We start from the raw sequence: 23,424 nt of genomic DNA on the forward strand, positions 1-23,424 counted from the left end.
GTTTCTCAATTAATGCATGTATAAAATCCAGGGGATATATTTGTGTTTAAATTTACAATATGAGCAGCTGTTCACTTTGACTTTAGCCTATAAGTTAGGTTTACAACATGATGTTATGATGTGTGAAAGCATTTGTAAATTGGTCAGTAAAGATCCATTGTTTTGGTCTTGGTTGAGCTTGTGTGTAAAAGAAGTTCAAGCATTTTAAATGTGTGTTAACTGTATGCATTTTGTGTCAAAGCAATAAGAAATGTGTTAATTGTAGCCTACAGCCTACACAGACGGATGTTGTGCTAACTGTGTTAAGAGTTTAGGAAAGTTGTTAAAAGTGTCATAGCAATCGTAAAAAACTGTATTATCACTGCGTTAGTACTTTTACTGCAGTATGATGAGTTTGTTTGTTTGTTTGTGTATGTGTGTGTGTGTGTGTGTGTGTGTGTGTGTGTGTGTGTGTGTGTGTGTGTTATTAGATAATGCGCATGTGCAGAGGGTCTCAGAGCAGCAGCAGTCCGACGGACAGACAGACAGATGTTAGTGAGTTAGGGACAGTCGGTCAGAGTGGACGGGACAGATGAAAGCGTTAACACAACTTGTATTCCCTTAAAGCTGACGGAGGTGAGTCCAGACTTCACTGCTAACAGTCACATTTCTTCAAATGTTCCAGTTTTAACACGTTAACGTGTGTGTTGGACCGTAAATGTGCTCAAACTGTTTGACTCTACACGGAAGTGACTTTTTAACCCGCTTCAGTTTAAAGTGAGAAGACTGAAAACTAGTGACAGAGTCTGACCCACCCTGGTGGTAGTTTTCTTCTGCTGGAAACCGAGTTCAACTTCAAACTAATCACAGTTTTAGAATGGCACGGCACGGCACGGTAAAGTTAGAGCTAGCTGCCCTCATACTGCAGCTTGAAGGTGGGGTTGCTGATGCAGAACTCCGTTAGGAAATCTGGATATTTTAGGATTACGCGCTCATCTGAAAAAAATAACGTACTTCATAAATTATAAACTAATGTTGTTAGAAATACAATTGACTCCATCTTTAATTCGGCATTGATTTCATACACAAGAGAGCGTGTAATGTTCGTATATTTAACGTTTTGTCGGTTTCTTTCGCCACGGAAACACGCCCTAGCAGCGGGCAGCGAGCCACCGCTGAGAGACAGGCAGACAAGTCTCAACTCTTCAGATATTTCCTAACATTAGGAGCTGCTGGGTGAAATACATCGAGCCGAAGTAACTATAGATTCAGAATATTCAGAAAATCCACCGAGACGTGTTGGGTGAACGTTTTATTGTTGCCGAAAAGTAAAATAAGCTTAAATTAAGCGTTTTTATACGGCGATTCGTATAAGAATATTCAGGGTGCTGCTGCTGCTGCTGCTGCTGTGTGTGTGTGTGTGGGTATGTGTGTGTGTGTGTGTGTGTGTGTGTGTGTGTGTCTGTGTGTGTGTGTGTGTGTGTGTGTGTCTGTGTGTGTGTGTGTGTGTGTGTGTGTGTGTGTATGTTGTCTTTCTACACACTAAGTTACCAACTTGTTCCATTTCAGCCCTTTCACCTGTTCTGATTAAGTTCTAAGAAATAAGCTCCAATAATGATCCAAAATCATGTTTCTATTTCTTATCTTTTTAATAATTGAATTTCCTTGTTTTCTCACAAGAAACGAAAATGATCATATGATTGTAAATGTGATCTCACAGGGGTAAAAGGCAAATATGAACCATAAATGATGTATACATCATTGGTAACTTTGGACTGAAGTCGTGAGGGTGTGCCGGCGTCCTCGGATCAGACGCACGCAGAGACCAGGACAGACGAGGAAGAGAAGACAGCTTTGTCTCTGCCAGAGTTTCCTCGACAAATGAAGTTGGAAAGTCTCTAAATGGACCTGAAGTGAGTTCAGCAGGTGAGAATCCTAGCAGAGGAATCTGGTAATGTCTGATAATCAGCTTTGATCACATTGTGCTGTGTCTCTGTTTAACTGGACAGTAGAAAGGTTTCTTCATGCTGATTGGCTGATTCAAAATATCTACTTTAAATATTCTGTAGAATATTTCTCTGGGTTAAAGAGGAATGATTTTAGAAAGTTTTACATGTAAAGGTGTTTGTGTTTATTAAGTACAACTAACAGCAGTTTAAAGTTAATCTGAGTTCACGTCATCAGTGAAAAATGCAGAGAGTTTATAAGATAAGATATACTTTATTGTCCCGAAGGCAAATTTCTTTTGGACGTATGAAAATCTCTTAATGATTACCAACTGAGCAGAGCGTTCAGAGTGCAGTAAAAACATGCAGAGAGTGTCTGAAATAAAGCCTCTACTACTATATAATGATCAGTCCTGAGGCCTGGACTACAAATCCAGATCAACATGTCCTGGATGTATTTCAGTTCCCCAGCTTCATCTAACCTAACAACCGTGGTCCATCATAAGCTGTGTCACCACGGTGGTTAACATCTAGTTCAGTCAACCCAGGGTTTCCCAATCCACCGTTCACATAAAAGAGGCAGCACGACCAATCACAAACCTCTACCAGAGACGCATAGTTTACATAAGAAGAGCAAATTATAATTCTACATAAATATGAAGAACACAGACATGGTTTTACAGGCAAAACGCAGGAAGGAAAGCTGGCAAAAAAAAAAATATCACAACGCTTTTATCAATATAATTTCCTCATCAGTCAGGACCAATATCTGACCATAATTACACTTCTCCTTTCCAGAAACTGTTGTTGCTTTAGCCTATTATTTCAGTTGTAACCCTGGCAGTGGTAAGCCATCGGGAGAGCAAATAAAATATATAAGAACATAATTCAAACTGATGTGCTCATTGGCAACACACGGCTCAACAAGCCGACAGATATCCTATATGTAATTCAACACTTTATCCACTTCCGCTTTCCCCGTCACAATAAAAGCTCTATGTTTACTGTAACTTCCTATTCAGCCTCAACTGAGAGGTTACACAATAAAATACCTTACATTAGTACTGCATGTCCGTTATGGCATGTTCATTTGTGGAATATGCAGTGAACATAGCCAAAGTTACATCACAGTAACTGTAACATTAACTACCCGCAAATTAAAACCTGCAAATGTTAGCCCGGTGCATAACAACAATCGTTGATTGCTGAACAGAAATCGTGTCAGATGGAATGTCATACAAGTAGCCTACTGTAAGGTTGAGGATGGCCTTATGCAATATTTACACTGCTCTATTCCAGTAGATAAATGTATATGTCTTGGCAATGAAATACATGTTTTTTTTTTTTCAATTACATAATATAGGCTATTTATCAGGCAGGTGCCTGTGCACTGTCAGTCTTCTGGGTTAAAATGGAATTACAGGTTGTTGTTGTTGTTGTTGTTGTTGTTGCACTGTCTCAGATTTTGTTCGAACCTTTTCTATATCAAGAATGTGTCCCAAAACCAAGGCCTGTAAAATATTTCTGTTCAAATCCTATGTCTTCATATTTTAGCCCTTGAAATTACTTGTTTTTCAGCCTGAAAATCACATTATCTGGGAAGCTATATTAGAACATTAATATAATAAAAAAGTATTATTCATAGGCAGCCCAAACTTTGTAGGGTGGAAGACAAACGTGTCAATATGACTGAGCCATTACAAGTTTTTACGGCATGCCCTAGATTTGGGAAAAAGTGTGAAAAAACTGACATTAAGGGTGGCATAAATTTTGAGCAAAATCTAAGAGGGTGCAGCAACTGTTTTCCTGGATTTTGACCCAGAATGACCCAGCTGCATGTCATTTGGCTCAGATCCTCCCATTCAGTGCTCCTCTCCATAGCTGTCTTACTCTGTTATGTTATGAACCATGAAGAGATTAAACATTTTAAAGGTGATAATGTAGGGGTGTGAAGTGAACCTGTCGAGTGATTTTGTTTGGCGTAATTGTTTTTACATTGACTCAGGCAGGTTAGATATTTAGCAAAGTCTACTTAGACAGTGATACATTTTGAAAAATAAAACTTGTGTTTTGCTTAAATATCTGATACTTCTGCTATTAAGAAACACAATTTTGGCTGTTTATAGCATTATTTCTTTTAATCTGATAAAAACACTAAATAATAATTTAGTATTTTGTAATTTTTGTAATTTGTATTTTTATGTATTTTACTGTGGTGTAAGGTGCTGGAAAACATTTTAAAATGGACCTTGAAAGTGCTTGAAAGTGCTGGAATTGGACCTTGGAAAAGGTGTACGAACCCTGTAAATGCCATGCACACTGTAACCATGAATGGAACAGAGTATATTCATCAGTTATTTCCCCCAAGCTATATATAAGGTCAAAAACCATTTGGTTGTCCTCTCCCTGTTGTTACATGAATGTACAGTAGCCTCCAACACTAGATAGTCACTGGTCCAGTGAACTAAGTCTGCAATTTGGGAGGATTGTACAATTAGGATATGTTCTTAAAATTGAACAATTCTCCCAAATTATAGTTCCAGTTTACTGGACAACACACATTTTGTGCTAAGAGCTACACATGAAAACCCTGAACATGCAGCGTCGTTCTGCTCCGTCTTTCTGCTGGGCCCCATTCACGTAGTGTCCCGTTTTACACTATGTAGGTTAAACTCTGTAATTAATCCGCGGTTCACATGTATGCATGAACTGTGGTGGTCCGTTATACTGTAGTCTCAACATCACTGATCATTTTTGATCAATACAATATAGAAAACATTACACTTTATAACGTTTTGTATCCATAACATGATTGTGTTATTGTACAATTTAGTAGTAAAAGCAGTAGCCTCTGGAAGTCAAACCTACATTTTTCAACTTGGGAGCAAAACGTGCTCCTTGGGGGAAAAAGTTACCATAAAGCCCTAGCCTGGTTGACACCAGACCCTTCTCCGTTGTAACGGAGAGTGGGTCTGGGGAGGGTTCATTGACAGTTCATTTCCAAAGGGGCATCACCAACGGACGCCGCTCAAATGCCTCTGGGCACATTGGATAGTCCTTCAACCAATCAGACCAACGATACCGGTGACGCTGCGCTTCGGTAGCCATCATGTTGAATGCAGAGTCATGTGTCTTTCTCTATCACTTTGGTTGAATGTAAACAAAAAGCCGCTCGCCGTCGCTGTCGCTATCGTCGTTGCGTAAAGCCCGCCTCAGCGGTTGTGATTGGTGTAAAGCCCGCCTCAGCGGTTGTGATCGGTGTAAAGCCCGCCTCAGCGGTTGTGATTGGTGTAAAGCCCGCCTCAGCGGTTGTGATTGGTGTAAAGCCCGCCTCAACGGTTGTGATCGGTGTAAAGCCCGCCTCAGCGGTTGTGATTGGTGTAAAGCCCGCCTCAACGGTTGTGATTGGTGTAAAGCCCGCCTCAGCGGTTGTGATTGGTGCCTCGATTTTGGGGACATTGGAAATGGGTTTGAATGGGCTCTTCGCCAGACTAACTTGCAAAGCAAATCTCAAATTTGCCGGAAGTTCGTCAGGGTTTACCCAGGCTAATAAAGCCCTGTTCATGCTAATTAAACAACTGGACCTTGGGGTAAAGTGTTGTCGTATCCGGCCCATGTCCCGGATGTGAAAGTCCCCTTACTGGACTACTGAATATAATAATATTCTATTATATTTAGTATTTTAAATTGTTACCAGCCACCAGAATTTTGTGATTTCCTTGCCATAAATATAGACATTGTTAGAGACAGTACAGACAGTATGTGTACATTTGTTATAAACGTGTGCTCTTTAAAAAGTAGTAAGCATTGTTTGCCAGTTACTTTCATTAAATGTTTAAAAATCTGTTACATAAGGTACTGCTTATATTATTTCACCATCTGTACACAAATGTAATTAGTGAATGCACGTGTCCGTGGGTGGGGCTGCATGGTGATGTGGGCTGGTGTGACTACAGTGCCAGGGCTGAATTTTGGTCCCAGTCCGCCCCTGCAACAGACGATATCTCAGCTCATAGAGTAGCAGCTCTATGTACTGAAAGTTGAGAGTTCAAATCCCCACAGTGTGTTTTCCTTCAGACGACTGTTTGATGAAGACACTCAGAGCTGATCACAATCATGTCTGATTGAATCAATTTTTAATAAAAAAAAAAAAAGTTTGCTTTGTTACTATTTATTACACGTTATTTAAGGGATAACCGTAAAAACCCTGGTTTGCAAGGGACCTTTGGGGGGGTTCCAGGGTATCTAAAGCCTCTCAAAAATGTGATTGTGAAAAATATTGTTTTCAAAAACAATTGGCACCTGGCACTAAGAGTACTCAAGCCTAACTAGCCAAACTCTTGAGAGAGGTAAGGGGGAGGAACAAGGACATTAAAACACAAACACTTCTGACAGGCTGACATCTACCTCCAATTGGACATGTTTTGACTTGACGTGTTTTTTAGACTTGGACTGAAGTCGTGAGGGTGTGCCGGCGTTCTCAGATCAGACGCACACAGAGACCAGGACAGACGAGGAAGAGAAGAGCAGCTTGGTCTCTGCCAGAGTTTCCTCGACAAATGAAGTTGGAAAGTCTCTAAATCGAGTTCAGCAGAGGATCCTGATCCCAATCCTAGCAGAGGAATCTGGTAATGTCTGATAATCAGCTTTGATCACATTGTGCTGTGTCTCTGTTTAACTGGAGAGTAAGGTTCCTTTATGCTGATTGGTTGATTAAAAATATCTACTTTAAATATTCTGTAGAATATTTCTCTGGGTTAAAGAGGAATGATTTTAGAAACTTTTACATGTAAAGTTGTTTGTATTTTTTTTTAAGTACAACCAACAGCAGTTTGATTGTAATCTGAGTTCACGTCATCAGTGAAAAATGCAGGGAGTGTCTGAACTAGTCTGACAGTTTGGATCAACTTGGATCAGGTTCCTTTGTTTTTAAACACTTAATATTCTGAAGTTAAGTGCATGATTGAAGTGTTCAAAGACTAATGGTACGTGTCCACTGCCAAAGGTCATTTCCATGCTTTCCATTCATTGTCTATGTGAGCAGCCATGTCTAGGATTTTCAGAAATATAGGGGAATCAGTGAGCGGCCCCTCCCCAAATGGCGTAGCCCTGGTCGGCCTATGACGTAAAGCCATCGAACACCTCTGTTTTTACTGGTCGCGTTTGGAAGTCTATCGGTAACGTTAACAGACAGTGTGTAAGTCTGATGACGTAAAGCCCAAAAAAAAAAAATGGAAAGGTGGCGCTGAGAAAGTCAGACTCAAAAGGAAAAAAAAATATGGAGGAGGAGGCAGCGTAATGCTCCAAAATAACATTTTATGTTACTGTGTAAACACACACAGACACACTCACATAAACACACACAGACACACACACACACACACTCACAGAGACATACACACACACTCACACACATACACAGACTCAAACACACAGACACACACATACACACTCACAGAGACATACACACACTCACACACATACACAGACGCACACACACAAACACACACAGGAGGAGGAATTCACTCAGTGCTCTCACCTTCTCTGGGCCCATGGTGACCTCCCCCCTCAGCCACATAATACAGGAGAAACACATTGGCAACATGGAATTAACAATTTTCGGCCTTCACAAAAAACTGATGGTTGAGCAGGCGTTGTAAAGGTAGTTACACACCAACCAGACGGCCGACCGTCAGCAGAAAAGCCAGTCGGACTGATCAGTCGGGTCCCCGAGGTCCAAAAAAGTGTCTCAGAACATACCAAAGAGACACTGACTTGAGCGTACGCTCTGCGCGAAACGTAATACGTCTCCATAGCAGCAGGCGGCGCTGCTCTGTATTGTTTCCATTAACAGTCTGATTGTTTCCCAGAAAATGAGAACCGGCAGCTGATTGGACGAACGCGTCACGTGGGTCTTTTTTCTCCGTAAATTCACAGCCAGACTGTCATGGCGACTCGTTCAGAATACGATCTCATATTGGCATATCTAGATACGCGTAGGGTCCATTGGGTGTTTATTTGTCCTCCTCCATTATCCTAACTAGGTGATATGCATTCCTTTAGTCCTACTTAGTAAACACCTTATCACCTTGTAAAAGTTTAAAGCAGAGGAAGTGAGAGGGACGGGGTACCTGTTGATAATGGTAAAATTGTTGAGACTGCAGATAAAAATATTAGCAATTAATTACCAAAGGCTTGCATCATGTGGATACGCTGACAGTGTTGTTATCATTATTTAGAATTCCTCAACTCATCCAAATACGTTTTCACATTAAACCGATGCAGAGTTTATCCATCTTAACTCTTGGTTCATTTGTCTATGCTCTATAATTTGTCTGTGCATAGATTTCCACATCAACATGTTTCTGCCTTAACTTTAAACTAATAAGAAAATCATCATAACTCAATCTACAAAACTGGCCTGTTTTGATAATCTGAGTATTTCATAACCCAAATAAATGCTATACGGTGATTACTTTCTTTTGAATGTTTGCAGCGACAAAAGATGGCGAAATCGGACCTCTTAAGAACTTTAGACAATTTGGAAGCTGAAGACTTTAAACGCTTCAAGTGGCTCCTGCAGCCGAAGGGGGTCCTAGAAGACTTCCCAGCAATCCCAAAGAGTCGACTGGAGAATGCAGACCGGATGGACACAGTGGATCAGATGTTCCTGACCTACAGTACTAACACTTTTAAAGTGACCAGGATAGTTTTAGTCGAGATGAATCAGAATGATCTGGTTCTAGATCTAGAGAAGTTACCAAAGACCGTCACAGAACCTGCAGGTAAACCATAATCATTATGGATTAAAAAAAATATCTAACAAAGATCATACTTACATATCATGAAGATTTCAACAAACATTAGCTGTGTAGCTAATATGTCCCTCTTAAAGATAGTCATTATGTGTGTTGCACCGTGGCTTATAGAGCATGCCCCCAAACAAACATCCACATAATGTTACAATAGTTAACCTATTCAGGACCTAGTGTCTAATGGGCTCAATAGATTTCATGAATATTCACATTCACTGGAACAACCCCTTATTGATTTCATTGTTTTATTCATTCAGAGATTATTGCTGCATGCCAGCAAAAAGTCAAATCCAACTCAAAAGAGAAGTTCCGGGGTGTGTTTGAGGGGATTGCAAAAGCAGGAAACAAAACCCTTCTGAATCAGATGTTCACAGAGATCTACATCACAAAGGAATGGGCTGCAGAGATCCATGATGAACATGAGGTCAGACAGATTGAAACAGCATCCAGGAAACCAGACAGACCAGAAACAACAATCACACATGAAGACATCTTTAAAACCCCACCTGGAAGTGAGAAACAAATCAGAAAGGTGCTGACAAAGGGAGTGGCTGGCATCGGGAAAACAGTCTTAACACAGAAGTTCACTCTGGACTGGGCTGAAGACAAAGCCAACCAGGACATCCAGTTCACATTTCCATTCACCTTCAGAGAGCTCAATAGGCTGAAAGAGGAAAAGTACAGCTTGGTGGAACTTGTTCATCACTTCTTTAGTGAAACCAAAGAAGCAGGAATCTGCAGCTTTAAAGAGCTCCAGGTTGTCTTCATCTTTGATGGTCTGGATGAGTGTCGACTTCCTCTGGACTTCCTCAACACTAAAATCCTGACTGATGTTACAGAGTCCACCTCAGTGGGTGTGCTGCTGACAAACCTCATCAGGGGGAAACTGCTTCCCTCTGCTCGCCTCTGGATAACCACACGACCTGCAGCAGCCAATCAGATCCCTCCTGAGTATGTTGACTTGGTGACAGAGGTCAGAGGGTTCACTGACCCACAGAAGGAGGAGTACTTCAGGAAGAGATTCAGAGATGAGGAGCAGGCCAACAGAATAATCTCCCACATCAAGACATCACGAAGCCTCCACATCATGTGTCACATCCCAGTCTTCTGCTGGATCACTGCTACAGTTCTGGAGGACATGTTGAAGACCAATGAGGGAGGAGAGCTGCCCAAGACCCTGACTGAGACGTACATCCACTTCCTTGTGGTTCAGACCAAAGTGAAGAAAGTCAAGTATGATGGAGGAGCTGAGACAGATCCACACTGGAGTCCAGAGAGCAGGAAGATGATTGAGTCTTTGGGGAAACTGGCTTTTGAGCAGCTGCAGAAAGGCAACCTGATCGTCTATGAATCAGACCTGACAGAGTGTGGCATCGATATCACAGCAGCCTCAAAGTACTCAGGAGTGTTCACAGAGATCTTTAAGGAGGAGAGAGGACTGTACCAGGACAAGGTGTTCAGCTTCATCCATCTGAGTGTTCACGAGTTTCTGGCTGCTCTTCATGTCCATCTGACCTTCACCAACTCTGGAGTCAACCTGCTGTCAGAAGCAAAAAGGTGGATAAAACCATTTAAAGACAGATCTACACTGACATATCTCTACCAGAGTGCTGTGGACAAGGCCTTACAGAGTCCAAATGGACACCTGGACTTGTTCCTCCGCTTCCTCCTGGGTCTTTCACTGCAGACCAATCAGAATCTCTTACGAGGACTGCTAACACAGACAGGAAGTAGCTCTGAGACCAATCAGGAAACAGTTGAGTACATCAAGAAGAAGATCAGGAAGAAGTCCTCTGCAGAAAGAAGCATCAATCTGTTCCACTGTCTGAATGAACTGAATGATCGTTCTCTAGTAGAGGAGATCCAACAGTACCTGAGTTCAGGACGTCTCTCCACAGATAAACTGTCTCCTGCTCAGTGGTCAGCTCTGGTCTTCATCTTACTGTCATCAGAAGAAGATCTGGACGTGTTTGACCTGAAAAAATACGGCGCTTCAGAAAAGGCTCTTCTGAGGCTGCTGCCAGTGGTCAAAACCTCCAACAAAGCTCTGTAAGTGGATACATGAACACTTCCAAATATGCTAAATGTTATACATAACAAATAAAACATTTTTGTGTTACAGTGGTTTTGTAGTTTCATGAAATTAAAAATGAAAAATCTCTTAAATTTATCAGACTTTTAAAATCAGATAAACTTTTTTTCTAATATTTTCATCTTTGTTAAAGGGTAACTTTGGGTGTTTTTCAACCTGGACTTTATTTTCCAATATTTTTCTGTCTAAGTGACTGATGGGAACAACAATCTTTGACATTGGTCCAGTATTAAGCAAGATCGCTGCAGTTGATAAACAGCAAAACAAGCTACAATTTAAGTTATTGGGCAGTTGTGCACCTTCAATATACATCCACAAAAGTGCTTGTTTTGCCGCTGACAGGCTCAGATTATTATTCTAAGTGTCTGCAACATTTTGGAAAGGATCCCTACAGAGATAGACCTTTCTGTTAAAGATTAAGATCCTTTTTTTAACATTAAAACATCGGAGAAATTACGTTTGCTAAACCCACCAGAGTCCATATAAATAAAAAGTAATTTTAGCATCCTAAAATACAACTTTTTCAAAGTCAACAGAAAAAAAATGAAGCTATGAAAAGCCGTATTGGTTCGTCTTTCTACTTTTCCAACAATCACAACTCTAGTTTTGGTAGAAATGAAAACATAGTTTACTGATTTACATGTGAAGATATGTTGGCTCTATACACGCTAAAAGTATAGTTTTTTAAATGGAGTCTGGTGGGTTTAGTGCTAGTGGAGACAGAGCAGAGCTGTTTCTGGTTAAACAAAAAGGTCTTAAAGAGGTTTTAAAAAGGTCTATCTCTGTAGGGATCCATCCCATAATGTTGTCAGACACTTAGAATAATAATCTGAGTCTGTCAGCAGCAACAACAGAACTTTTAGTGGACAAAATTGACGATGCACATTTCCCCTGTAGGATTACATTGCAGCTCAGGTCACAGCTGCTGGTTACAGCGTTCTCATTTAATACTGGACCAATTTACAAGATTGTTGTTCCAATCAGTCACTTACACACAAAAACACAAATGGGGTCCAGGTTGAAAAACCCCAAATTACCCTTTAAGGCAGACTGATCAACACAAATATTCTTAGACAATCAGACTGAACAATGACATCAAACAGAGCCATAATATCATTCAGTTCAAAAATAGATTAAAGACATCATTACTTGATCAATACAGAAAAGAATAAACTGAAACATAGGATTGGAATTTGTAATTTAAAGGTATTGTTGTATATTATTGTATTGTTGTAAATTATCGTGAGACCTAAAGATTGTATGCTGTATTTGCATATTTATTTTACTTTGTATAATATGATTTTGTGAAATAAGGGGCAGGACCAAATAAGCTATTTGCTTCTGCCTGCTCCTTCTCAAACTAATCCTTTATATTTGTATTTTGTTGTTAGATTCTGATTGTTTGTGTTTTATTTTATGATTTTATGTCTTGCAACATTGTTGATTGTTGGAGATAAATAAATAAACAAATACAAAATAAAAATAAAATAATTAGGCAGAGAAAATAAAAAGATTACATAACTAAAAACCTGGCTCTCAGACACATTTAACATTAAGAACAATGTTGTTAATTGTGTACATTTATTTACAGGCTGAGTCTCTGTGGTCTGTCAGAGAGAAGCTGTGAAGGTCTGTCATCAGTTCTCAGCTCTGAGTCCTCTAGTCTGAGAGACCTGGACCTGAGATACAACAACAACCTGAAGGATTCAGGAGTGAAGAAGCTCTCTGCTGGACTTCAGAGTCCACACTGTAAACTGGAAACCCTCAGGTCAGTATTAAGATGATTGTAAAGTCTTACAGTGGTTTGGTAGTTTCATGAAATTAAAAATGAAAAATCTCTTAAATTGATCAGACTTTAGTGTAAAATCAGATAAACTTTTGAGACCAGTGGTTTCTAATATTTTCATCTCTGTTAAAGGGTAACTTTGGGTGTTTTTCAACCTGGACTCTATTTTCTAATGTTTGTGTGTCTGAGTGTCTGATGGAACAACAATCTGTGAAACTGGTCCAGTATTAAACCAGAACCAAGCTGTAATGTAACCCTACAGGACTAATGTTCAGCAGCAGTTAGAGTCACTAAAAGTTCTGTTGTTGCTGCTGACAGACTCAGATTATTATTCTAAGTGTCTGACAACATTATGGGATGGATCCCTACAGAGATAGACCTTTTAGTTAAGGTGAGACACTACAGGTGAATAGGGCAACATTTTTAACTTACAGATATCACCATGAAACTTTACCAGTTGATTACTCACATGAATAGGAGAAATAAATGTATTGCAAGTCTTCTGTAATCTTATGTTTAAATATGCTAATTAGGCTATATCTAATTAAATATGTATTAATTAATAATAGAGACAGGACATTTAGAGACAGGACAGTTAGAGACAGGACAGTCAGAGACAGGACAGTCGGAGACAGGACAGTCAGAGACAGGACAGTTAGAGACAGGACAGTCAAAGACAGGACAGTCGGAGACAGGACAGTCGGAGACAGGACAGTCGGAGACAGGACAGTCGGAGACAGGACAGTTAGAGACAGGACAGTCAGAGACAGGACAGTTAGAGACAGGACAGTCAGAGACAGGACAGTTAGAGAAGGGACAGTTAGAGACAGGACAGTCAGAGACAGGACAGTCAGAGACAGGACAGTCAGAGACAGGACAGTTAGAGACAGGACAGTCAGAGACAGGACAGTTAGAGACAGGACAGTCAGAGACAGGACAGTCAGAGACAGGACAGTTAGAGAAGGGACAGTTAGAGACAGGACAGTTAGAGACAGGACAGTCAGAGACAGGACAGTCAGAGACAGGACATTCGGGACTCAGCAGATGAGTAAAATCTGTTAAACTGACCTTTGTTGATCTGAAATGAAGACAGATTCAGCAGCTGCACGGCCTATTTCTCTCTTCAAATGTTTTCAGAAACACGTTTCGGTGAACTATTTTAGTCCAATATGAGATCGTATTCTGAACGAGCCGCCATGACAGTCTGGCTGTGAATTTACGGAAAAAAAAGAACCACGTGACGCGTTCGTCCAATCAGCTGCCGGTTCTCATTTTCTGTGAAATAATCAGACTGTTAATGGAAACAATACAGAGCAGCGCCGCCTGCTGCTATGGAGACGTATTACGTTTCCTTAAACTGAAGACCATTACATCACAGACTTTGATCAGAACTGACAGAACACAACCATTATATTATATTACATTATATTACATTACATTACATTATATTACATTATATTACATTACATTATATTACATTATATTACATTACATTATATTACATTACATTATATTACATTACATGTCATGTAGCTGACATTTTATCCAAAGCGACTTACAATTATCGTATTTTCTGGACTATAAGTCGCTCCGGAGTATAAGTCGCATCAGTCAAAAAATGCGTCATGAAGAGGAAAAAAACATATATAAGTCGCACTGGACTATAAGTCGCATTTATTTAGAAATGTATTTCACAAAATCCAAGACCAAGTACAGGAAAGGCAAGTTATTCAACTACACACAGAACAAAGGGCTGAATACGGTTGGTGTCCGGTATGTTAACGTAACACATTAACAGTTATTCAACTACACAATAGCACACAGAACAACTACCAGGGCGTGGAGACGTAACTGCACCGTTGACGAGCCTCTCCCAGCAGGACGCTGTTCAAGCACCCAGTTGCCAAACTTGCCAGTCCCTCGCAAGTTTCTCTCTCACTCCAAACTTTCTTTGTGCTGCTCGATTACCGTTTTCGGCTGCGTATTTTACTACCTGCAGTTTGTAATCTGCAGAATAAGATTTTCTTTTCTTTCTCAGTTGTCTATAGGAGCAGCATATAGTTGTCACAAGCCTAGAGCGCCTCTCGCGGCTGTAGATGGTAATGTTTTCAGTATGAAATAACATTTAAAAACATGTTAAATTATATATATTTTGATATATAAGTCGCACCTGACTATAAGTCGCAGGACCAGCCAAGTATGAAAAAAAGTGCGACTTATAGTCCAGAAAATACGGTAAGTGTTTTCAACTCTGAAGGTGCAAACTCCAGACAAGAAGTAGTAAGAGCAAGAACATTAGCTTTAAAATAGGTAATACTACAAAGAGCCATATCAAAGTACAGCATCAAGAAATATATATATAATCCCCCCCCCTTCTTTATCTGATGTGTAGTCAGAAGAGATGTGTTTTTAGCCTTCAGCTGAAGATGTGGAGGTTTTTGGCCATCCTGATGTCAACAGGGAGCTCATTCCACCATTTAGGAGCCAGGACAGCAACCAGTCTGGATTTGGTTGAGTGATTAGTTGTCCCTCGCTGTGGGGGGGGGCAGCCAGCAGGTTGGCTGATGCAGAGCAGAGTGTGGGTATAGGGTTGGACCATGTCCTGGATGTATGCTGGGGCTGATCCCTTCATGGCCCTGTATGAGAGTACTAGTGTACTGTATCAGAGTACTAGTGTACTGTATGAGAGTACTAGTGTATTGTATGAGAGTACTAGTGTAATGTATGAGAGTACTAGTGTACTGTATCAGAGTACTAGTGTACTAGTGTACTGTATGAGATTACTAGTGTACTGTATTAGAGTACTAGTGTACTGTATTAGAGTACTAGTGTACTGTATGAGAGTACTAGTGTTCTGTATGAGAGTACTAGTGTACTGTATTAGAGTACTAGTGTACTGTATGAGAGTACTAGTGTTCTGTATGAGAGGAATAGTGTACTTTATGAGAGTACTAGTGTACTGTATGATAGTGCTAGTGTTCTGTATGATAGCACTAGTGTACTGTATGAGAGTACTAGTGTACTTTTTGAGAGTACTAGTGTACTGTATGAGAGGACTAGTGTACTGTATGAGAGTACTAGTGTACTGTATGAGAGTACTAGTGTTCTGTATGATAGTACTTGTGTTCTGTATGAGCGTACTAGTGTACTGTATGAGAGTACTAGTGTACTGTATGAGAGTGCTAGTGTTCTGTATGAGAGTACTAGCTAGCGGTAGGCTAACGTTAGCTGCTGTCGAGTATAGTGTTAACTAGTTAGCGGTAGGCTAACGTTAGCTGCTGTCGAGTATAGTGTTAACTAGCTAGCGGTAGGCTAATGTTTGCTGCTGTCGAGTGTAGTGTTAACTAGCTAGCGGTAGGCTAACGTTAGCTGCTGTCGAGTATAGTGTTAACTAGCTAGCGGTAGGCTAACGTTAGCTGCTGTCGAGTATAGTGTTAACTAGCTAGTGGTAGGCTAACGTTAGCTGCTGTTGAGTATAGTGTTAACTAGCTAGCAGTAGGCTAACGTTAGCTGCTGTTGAGTACAGTGTTAACTAGCTAGCAGTAGGCTAACGTTAGCTGCTGTTGAGTATAGTGTTAACTAGCGTCCCGTGCAGCGGTGTTTGTGTTTCCTGTATCGTCTTCAGAGCATCAGAGAGAAGAGCAGACATATCAGTGGCTCCAGATTTCGGTAGCCAGGGTTGGCAGGAAGAAGATTTTTACAGTAAATGTTCCAGTTAATGATCCAGGCAGCACATTTTCGTCTCCCTCCTTCATTTTACAGTCCAATGGAGGCTAGAACGGCTCCGGGTCAAACCTCAATATGGAATGGATTAATCTGCGTTATTTATTTTAACGCGTTATTTTTTCTCAGATTAATTAATTGAAATTAACGCGTTATTTTGACAGCCCTAGTAATAATACCAACCATAGGCAGAGTTTGACATTCGAGCCAGGGGGGGCAACAAAAAAACAACAAAAACCCTCATTGTAGCAGCTGAGACCTGGCTACCACTTGGGGAACACAGCACGAACACATATGGACAAATCAGACATGTTAAATAAACATATGTTTATTTTTAAAGAAGATTTTAAATTACATTGTAACAATTTAACAACTCGCCCTTATGAAATCCAATCGCTGCACGGCTGTCTTGGATTGCAACAGACAGACGGTGGCAAACTGCCCCGACACTTAAATTCAACTAAAAGGTAACGGTGACCAATCAGAGTTGGACCTCCAGTCCAGGGGCGTCGCACCCGTGGGGGATGTGGCTGTTTTAACACCCACACTTTTCCCGGTGAGAGGGTTCAACACCAACACTTTTTCTGCAGTTTTTCCACAGTTTTGCACAAACGCCTTGCATCGAACGTAGCTACGTCGTAGGCTGTGTGTAGCGATTATATTGCCTGAGTGAACAGAATTGCGTCCATAGCAACGCTCTGTTTTTCATGGCAACGGTGTATTATACTTCGCAGCGGTCTTAACAGACCGCATTCTACATTGAGGAGAACTCGCAATTTGTACGTTAATCTTGATCGCTATAAGTATGTGAGTACTGTCGATAGCAACAAAAACGAGCCGAATCGGTGCTAGCTAACTGGAGCTGCTGCAGCTGATGCCGAGAGCTCCCACTTAGCTAGAACGGCAGTTTTGGGGGCATATCATAAAGACTGCCTTTGTGCCTCTTAATAGACACAAAATGCAATTAAAATGTCTGTGCAACATGAACAGGGCCCTTACATGACATTGTTTAAATTCACCTACCCTGTTAGCTGCTAGCTGCCGTCTGGGATGAGTGAGTTCAGCCAGGCTTCAGTAATAATCATCAAGCAGCAGTTCCCTGTGTATTTGTAGCATATATATCCATTTAGTCTGCGATCCATCTGGCGTTGGTGAATAGTAGTCTCTGCAGTGGTGAACTGTGTGTTAGTTGCCTTAGCCAGGCTAGCAGGGCCGACCAGCATCCTTCTACTTCCTCCCCGCCTTCCTCACCTGCCGCGGCCGACAACAATCCATGGGCGCCCGCTGGTCTGGTCGATGTCCTCCAGAGGACAGGTCATGCTTTCGCGGCGAAATATTTGCGGCGAAAAAAGTTTATTTCCCCCTCAAAAATATGTAATTGAGCACTGTAGTGGTTATGATCATATCAGTGACTATATAACTACATGGAAACGGGCCACATGATGCCTGGTTCTTGTGCAGTAACAGCGTTACTGAAGGCTAGCTCTAGCTCCATAGTTACGTTACTCCAAGCGTCTTCCCTTGTGAACACCTCCGCTCTTCACTCTTCTCACACCACGCTCCGATCTGCACACTGCTGTTTACCTTTTCCTGCTACAACTGAATTCCTGCCGGACTTCAGCGCAAGACTACAGTCAGCTTCCTGTAACGCTGTTGGGTGATTCCCCAACTTTTGTGTCCTTGGCCTTTTTTTGTAAATAAATAAACAAACAAATGCACAATACATTGTCATTATGAAGTTCATGCTCCAACATCCTAGTTACCACCAAATCTTGCCCCTGTTTTCTTTTAAAAATGCTTTTGCAAGGCTGTTTATTAGCAGATTTTTCAGTTTTATGCTTGTCCCCAACCCAGACTGGCCCTCTTTGAATGTTAAAAAATTATATTAAAGGATCGATTTAAAAATATTTTTTAATATGTTTGTCTTAAGGACAAATAAAATAATATCATACCATCGAAATTCCATATGCATATCACAATTTTAAACTATTTTTGGAATAAAATAAGTCTGTCCCCAGGTTTTCCGTCATTTCCACCTCCCTCAACAAAATCCACCTTAATAGATCCACCTTAAATATTTTATTTACTTGGTAAACATGGAAATAATTGTGAAACAAAGAGTTAGTTGTAGATGAAACTTCAGGCACATGTGCTCTTCAGCACAAGAAAATAAATCAAGATAACTCAACGCTTTTATACAGAGTATTTTTATTCAGCATCATTTCCACCTTGGCTGTAGTTCGGTTGAATTATGTACAACTAATATGAAAATAATGTATTTATGTTTATTACGAGTAAACAACATGCTAAGTCCAAAACTAGCTAAGCCTGACATGAGGGTGTGCTAATATTGCAGAAAAACTGCTAAAATGTCATTTCCACCTCTGAGAAATTACAGGCGTAGCTTTTGACATGATGTATTGCCATTTTTTTGCGCTATTTGCATGTTCTTCTGACATATTTGTGCTTTTGGACTGATAACTTTATATATCACCATTCCAGTACACTCCATATTTATTTTTATTTATCTATATTTATATTTAAGATGCCGAAGTCGATGGCCAAGAAGTCACAGGAATACAGGGACAGAATAAAAGCCGATCCAGTTAAACATCAACAGAAACTAGAAAAGGACGGAGAAAGATATCGCAGGAAAAAAGAAAGAGGAATAGTGAAATCAATCTTCGAGGTCTCCAGTAAGGAGAAGGAAAGAAAAAGAAAACAGTGAAAGATCAATCAGCGAAACTGGCGACATTGTATAGCCACCAAACCCCCCTAGACGACCCCCCAACCAAACCCCCCCAGACGATCCCCCAACCAAACCCCCCCCAGACGATTCCCCAACCAAACCCCCCCAGACGACCCCCCAACCAAACCCCCCCAGACAACCCCCAAACCAAACCCCCCCCAGACGACCCCCCAACCAAACCCCCCCAGACGATCCCCCAACCAACCCCCCCAGACAATCCCCCAACCAAACCCCCCCAGACGATGCCCCAACCAAACCCCCCCCAGACGATCCCCCAACCAAACCCCCCCCAGACGACCCCCCAACCAAACCCCCCCAGACGACCCCCCAACCAAACCCCCCCAGACGATCCCCCCAACCAAACCCCCCCCAGACGATCCCCCAACCAAACCCCCCCAGACGACCCCCCAACCAAACCCCCCCCAGACGATCTCCCAACCAAACCCCCCCCAACCAAACCCCCCCAGACGACCCCCCAACCAAACCCCCCCCAGACGATCTCCCAACAAAACCCCCCCCCAACCAAACCCCCCCAGACGACCCCCCAACCAAACCCCCCCAGACGATCCCCCAACCAAACCCCCCCAGATGACCCCCCATAGTGGGAAGATCTCCATCCAGGGGCAGGAAGGAAGAGAGGAGAGATAGATCAAAGCTCTTCAGAGATTTACAGCTTTTTTGAATGAAATGAATGTTTTGAGGTTCATATAATTTGTAATCATTATTTTTAAAACTAAAAACATTATCTTTAAACTGGGTATATTATTCAACTCATATATGTTAAATAATAAAATACATGGTTTTAAAATATTTTGGACTGGCAATTTAAGTAAAAATGAATAGAAACAATCTTTCCACCATAAACTGTCATTTCCACCACTACACAGTTTTTAAGAAAAAACATAAGAATAACCAATGATGTGGATCTAAATGTATTTTAAATCAAGTATTGATAGTTCATCACTTACAATATATGTGTGAGTGACTTAAAAATAAACATAGACCTGAGCAAAAATGAAATGCTGTAGGCAAAAATTCCAACTCGTGGCAACTCGTGGCATTTAGCGACTTTAAATAAAAATGTATTAAGTTCATGAAGTATTAAGATTTATTTTGTTACATGATTAGGTAGCCACTGATGTTATTGACTGATACATCATCTTATATAATCAGTTTTACAATATTATATTGTAATAAAATACATAAATTGAAAAGTGGTGGAAATGACATCTTTGAAAGCGCTCTTCAGAAAAACTGTTAAAAATAATAATATTCCATGGACTTCTAAAACTTCCCTCTGTCATATAGTGTTAGAAGACAAATGAATGAAGCTAGGAAGATTGTTTTAAGTGTGTTTTAAGAGAGTGAATTTACCATAAGCTCACAGTGCCACAAGTGCTCCTAGTTGGAGAATCAAGAACCAGGCATCATGTGGCCCGTTTCCATGTAGTTACATAGTCACTGATATGATCATAACCACTACAGTGCTCAATTACATATTTTTGAGGGGGAAATAAACTTTTTTCGCCGCAAATATTTCGCCGCGAAAGCATGACCTGTCCTCTGGAGGACATCCACCAGACCAGCGGGCGCCCGTGGATTGTTGTTGGCCGCGGCAGGTGAGGAAGGCGGGGAGGAAGTAGAAGGATGCCGGTCGGCCTTGCTAGCCTGGCTAAGGCAACTAACACACAGTTCACCACTGCAGAGACTACTATTCACCAACGCCAGATGGATCGCAGACTAAATGGATATATATGCTACAAATACACAGGGAACTGCTGCTTGATGATTATTACTGAAGCCTGGCTGAACTCACTCATCCCAGACGGCAGCTAGCAGCTAGCAGCTAACAGGGTAGGTGAATTTAAACAATGTCATGTAAGGGCCCTGTTCATGTTGCACAGACATTTTAATTTCATTTTGTGTCTGTTAAGAGGCCCAACGGCACTCTTTATGATATGCCCCCAAAACTGCCGTTCTAGCTAAGTGGGAGCTCTCGGCATTAGCTGCAGCAGCTCCAGTTAGCTAGCACCGATTCGGCTCGTTTTTGTTGCTATTGACAGTACTCACATACTTATAGCGATCAAGATTAACGTAAAAATTGCCTGGAGTTCTCCTTTAACTTTTTAATGCTGCTGGTACAAATTGCTATCGTAATTAGGTAGATACAACCCGAGCTAACGTTAGCTAACTGAACCTATCATTTAACATTAGGCTGTTAGCTAGCTAGCTAGGTTGTCTTTTGCCATTTGTGTTCGTAAAGTTTAATGTCCGGTGGCATTTTCATCTCTTTTTATATGCCGTTACTGTAGCTATATGCGTAATGTTAGCAGAGATTTAGAAAATGGTGTGTTTATCAGTTGTAAGTACAGGATGGGAGGTAACTGCACCTTTTTAACTTCACTAGCAACGTTAAATGAAAGCTAATATGTACGAGTAGTTTCCCATGTAAGAAGTATAACGTTCCGTAACATTAGCTACGTTATAGCATTCATAATAAACGGATAAACGGATCATAATATAATTACGTATGTGCTAAGTTGCATAAATAGCACAACAGATCTAAACATTGGGTATAGCCAGGTGAAATGTCTTGTTTACATATAACAGAAAAAGACTTAATGTAAAGGTCTGAATGGAACCATTTAGGCTACCCATGAGCATTAATACATAGAGGCAGGAAGAAGTACTTTAAACCAGTATTATTATTGAGTGTATTAAACCAGTATTATTATTGAGTGTATTAAACCAGTATTATTATTGAGTGTATTAAACCAGTATTGATTATTGAGTGTATTAAACCAGTATTATTATTGAGTGTATTAAGCCAGTATTATTATTGAGTGTATTAAACCAGTATTATTATTGAGTGTATTAAACCAGTATTATTATTGAGTGTATTAAACCAGTATTATTATTGAGTGTATTAAACCAGTATTATTATTGAGTGTATTAAACCTGTATTATTATTGAGTGTATTAAACCAGTATTATTATTGAGTGTATTAAACCAGTATTATTATTGAGTGTATTAAACCAGTATTATTATTGAGTGTATTAAACCAGTATTATTATTGAGTGTATTAAACCAGTATTATTATTGAGTGTATTAAACCAGTATTGATTATTGAGTGTATTAAACCTGTATTATTATTGAGTGTATTAAACCAGTATTATTATTGAGTGTATTAAACCAGTATTATTATTGCAGAGATGGGGTTCGGGGCTGAGTCAGTGGGACTGTTTCTGGGGGATGAGTCTGAGGGAAGAACAAGGGTACGGAGAATGCAGAAGACAAAAGGTAGGTCAAATAAAAAGTGAACCCCCAGAAACAGTCCCACGGACCCAGCCCCAAACCCCATCTCTGCAATAATAGGCTAATTAATAAAGGCTGGTTTAAAGTACTTCTTCCTGCCTCTATGTATTAATGCTCATGGGTAGCCTAAATGGTTCCCATCAGACCTTAATATTAAGTCTTTTTCTGTTATAGGTCAACAAGACATTTTCACCTGGCTATACCCAATGTTTAGATCTCTTGTGCTATTTATGCAAATTAGGACATAGGTAATTTGATTATGCTCCGTTTGCCCATGTTAACAAACAGTATGATTATCCATCGTTTGTATTGTTAATAAACAAATGACATCCATCCCCCTCACTTTTCCAAAGCTTGCTACGCCCCTGCTCCAGTCTGTTGAGATGATCTCAAAACTCACCATCAAATGTTAAGACACGTTGAGAAAAAAGATCCGTATTTTGCCGTAATCTAATGACACAAAATAAAAAGTAATCCCCAGTGATCAGGAGATCCTCCTCGCCGTTTAAACAAAGTGGAATAAAACGTATAAAAGTCCAAATCTACACAAAACGCCCAATCAATTAGTAAGCTGACAGCAAATGTATATACATGGCATTTAGGAAACCTTTATGACAACGTTGGCACGGTAACATGTCCAGACTAGTGCAACAGTAATATTCGTTTCTTTGCATTACATTACATTACATTACATTACATGTCATTTAGCTGACGCTTTTATCCAAAGAGACTTACAATTGCTATATATGTCAGAGTTCACACGCCTCTGGAGTAACTAGGGGTTAAGTGCCTTGCTCAGGGGCACATTGGTTGATGTATTGCAGTGGGAATCTAACCCAGGTCTCCCACACCAAGTGGGAGAGCATTGCTCCCCCCTTGCAGTGCTCCCCCCTGCCCCCCCGCAAACTCCGCGTATGATACCAACATTTGGTGAACTTGTGAACTTGTCCAGCCGTCTTCTCTCCTTGATGGAGACAGACGCTGTGTGCACGGTGGGCTCCATGGTGTTTAACCCCCAA

General features: G+C 40.7%; 1 protein-coding gene across 1 annotated transcript in view; it reads left to right on the top strand.

The window, feature by feature from the left end:
* Positions 1–513: 513 nt before the first annotated feature.
* The window catches only part of LOC118493903 (NACHT, LRR and PYD domains-containing protein 12-like), an 81,709-nt gene continuing 58,798 nt past the window's right edge, over positions 514–23,424 (top strand). The window contains exons 1-4 of the mRNA XM_035995736.1: positions 514–615; positions 8,422–8,710; positions 8,998–10,789; positions 12,424–12,600. Coding sequence (XP_035851629.1) covers positions 8,431–8,710; positions 8,998–10,789; positions 12,424–12,600 — 2,249 coding nt within the window. The 5' untranslated portion in view covers positions 514–615; positions 8,422–8,430. The remainder of the gene's footprint in view (positions 616–8,421; positions 8,711–8,997; positions 10,790–12,423; positions 12,601–23,424) is intronic.

This window comes from Sander lucioperca, chromosome 19 (genome assembly GCF_008315115.2).
Source record: "Sander lucioperca isolate FBNREF2018 chromosome 19, SLUC_FBN_1.2, whole genome shotgun sequence".
NCBI lineage: Eukaryota > Metazoa > Chordata > Actinopteri > Perciformes > Percidae > Sander > Sander lucioperca.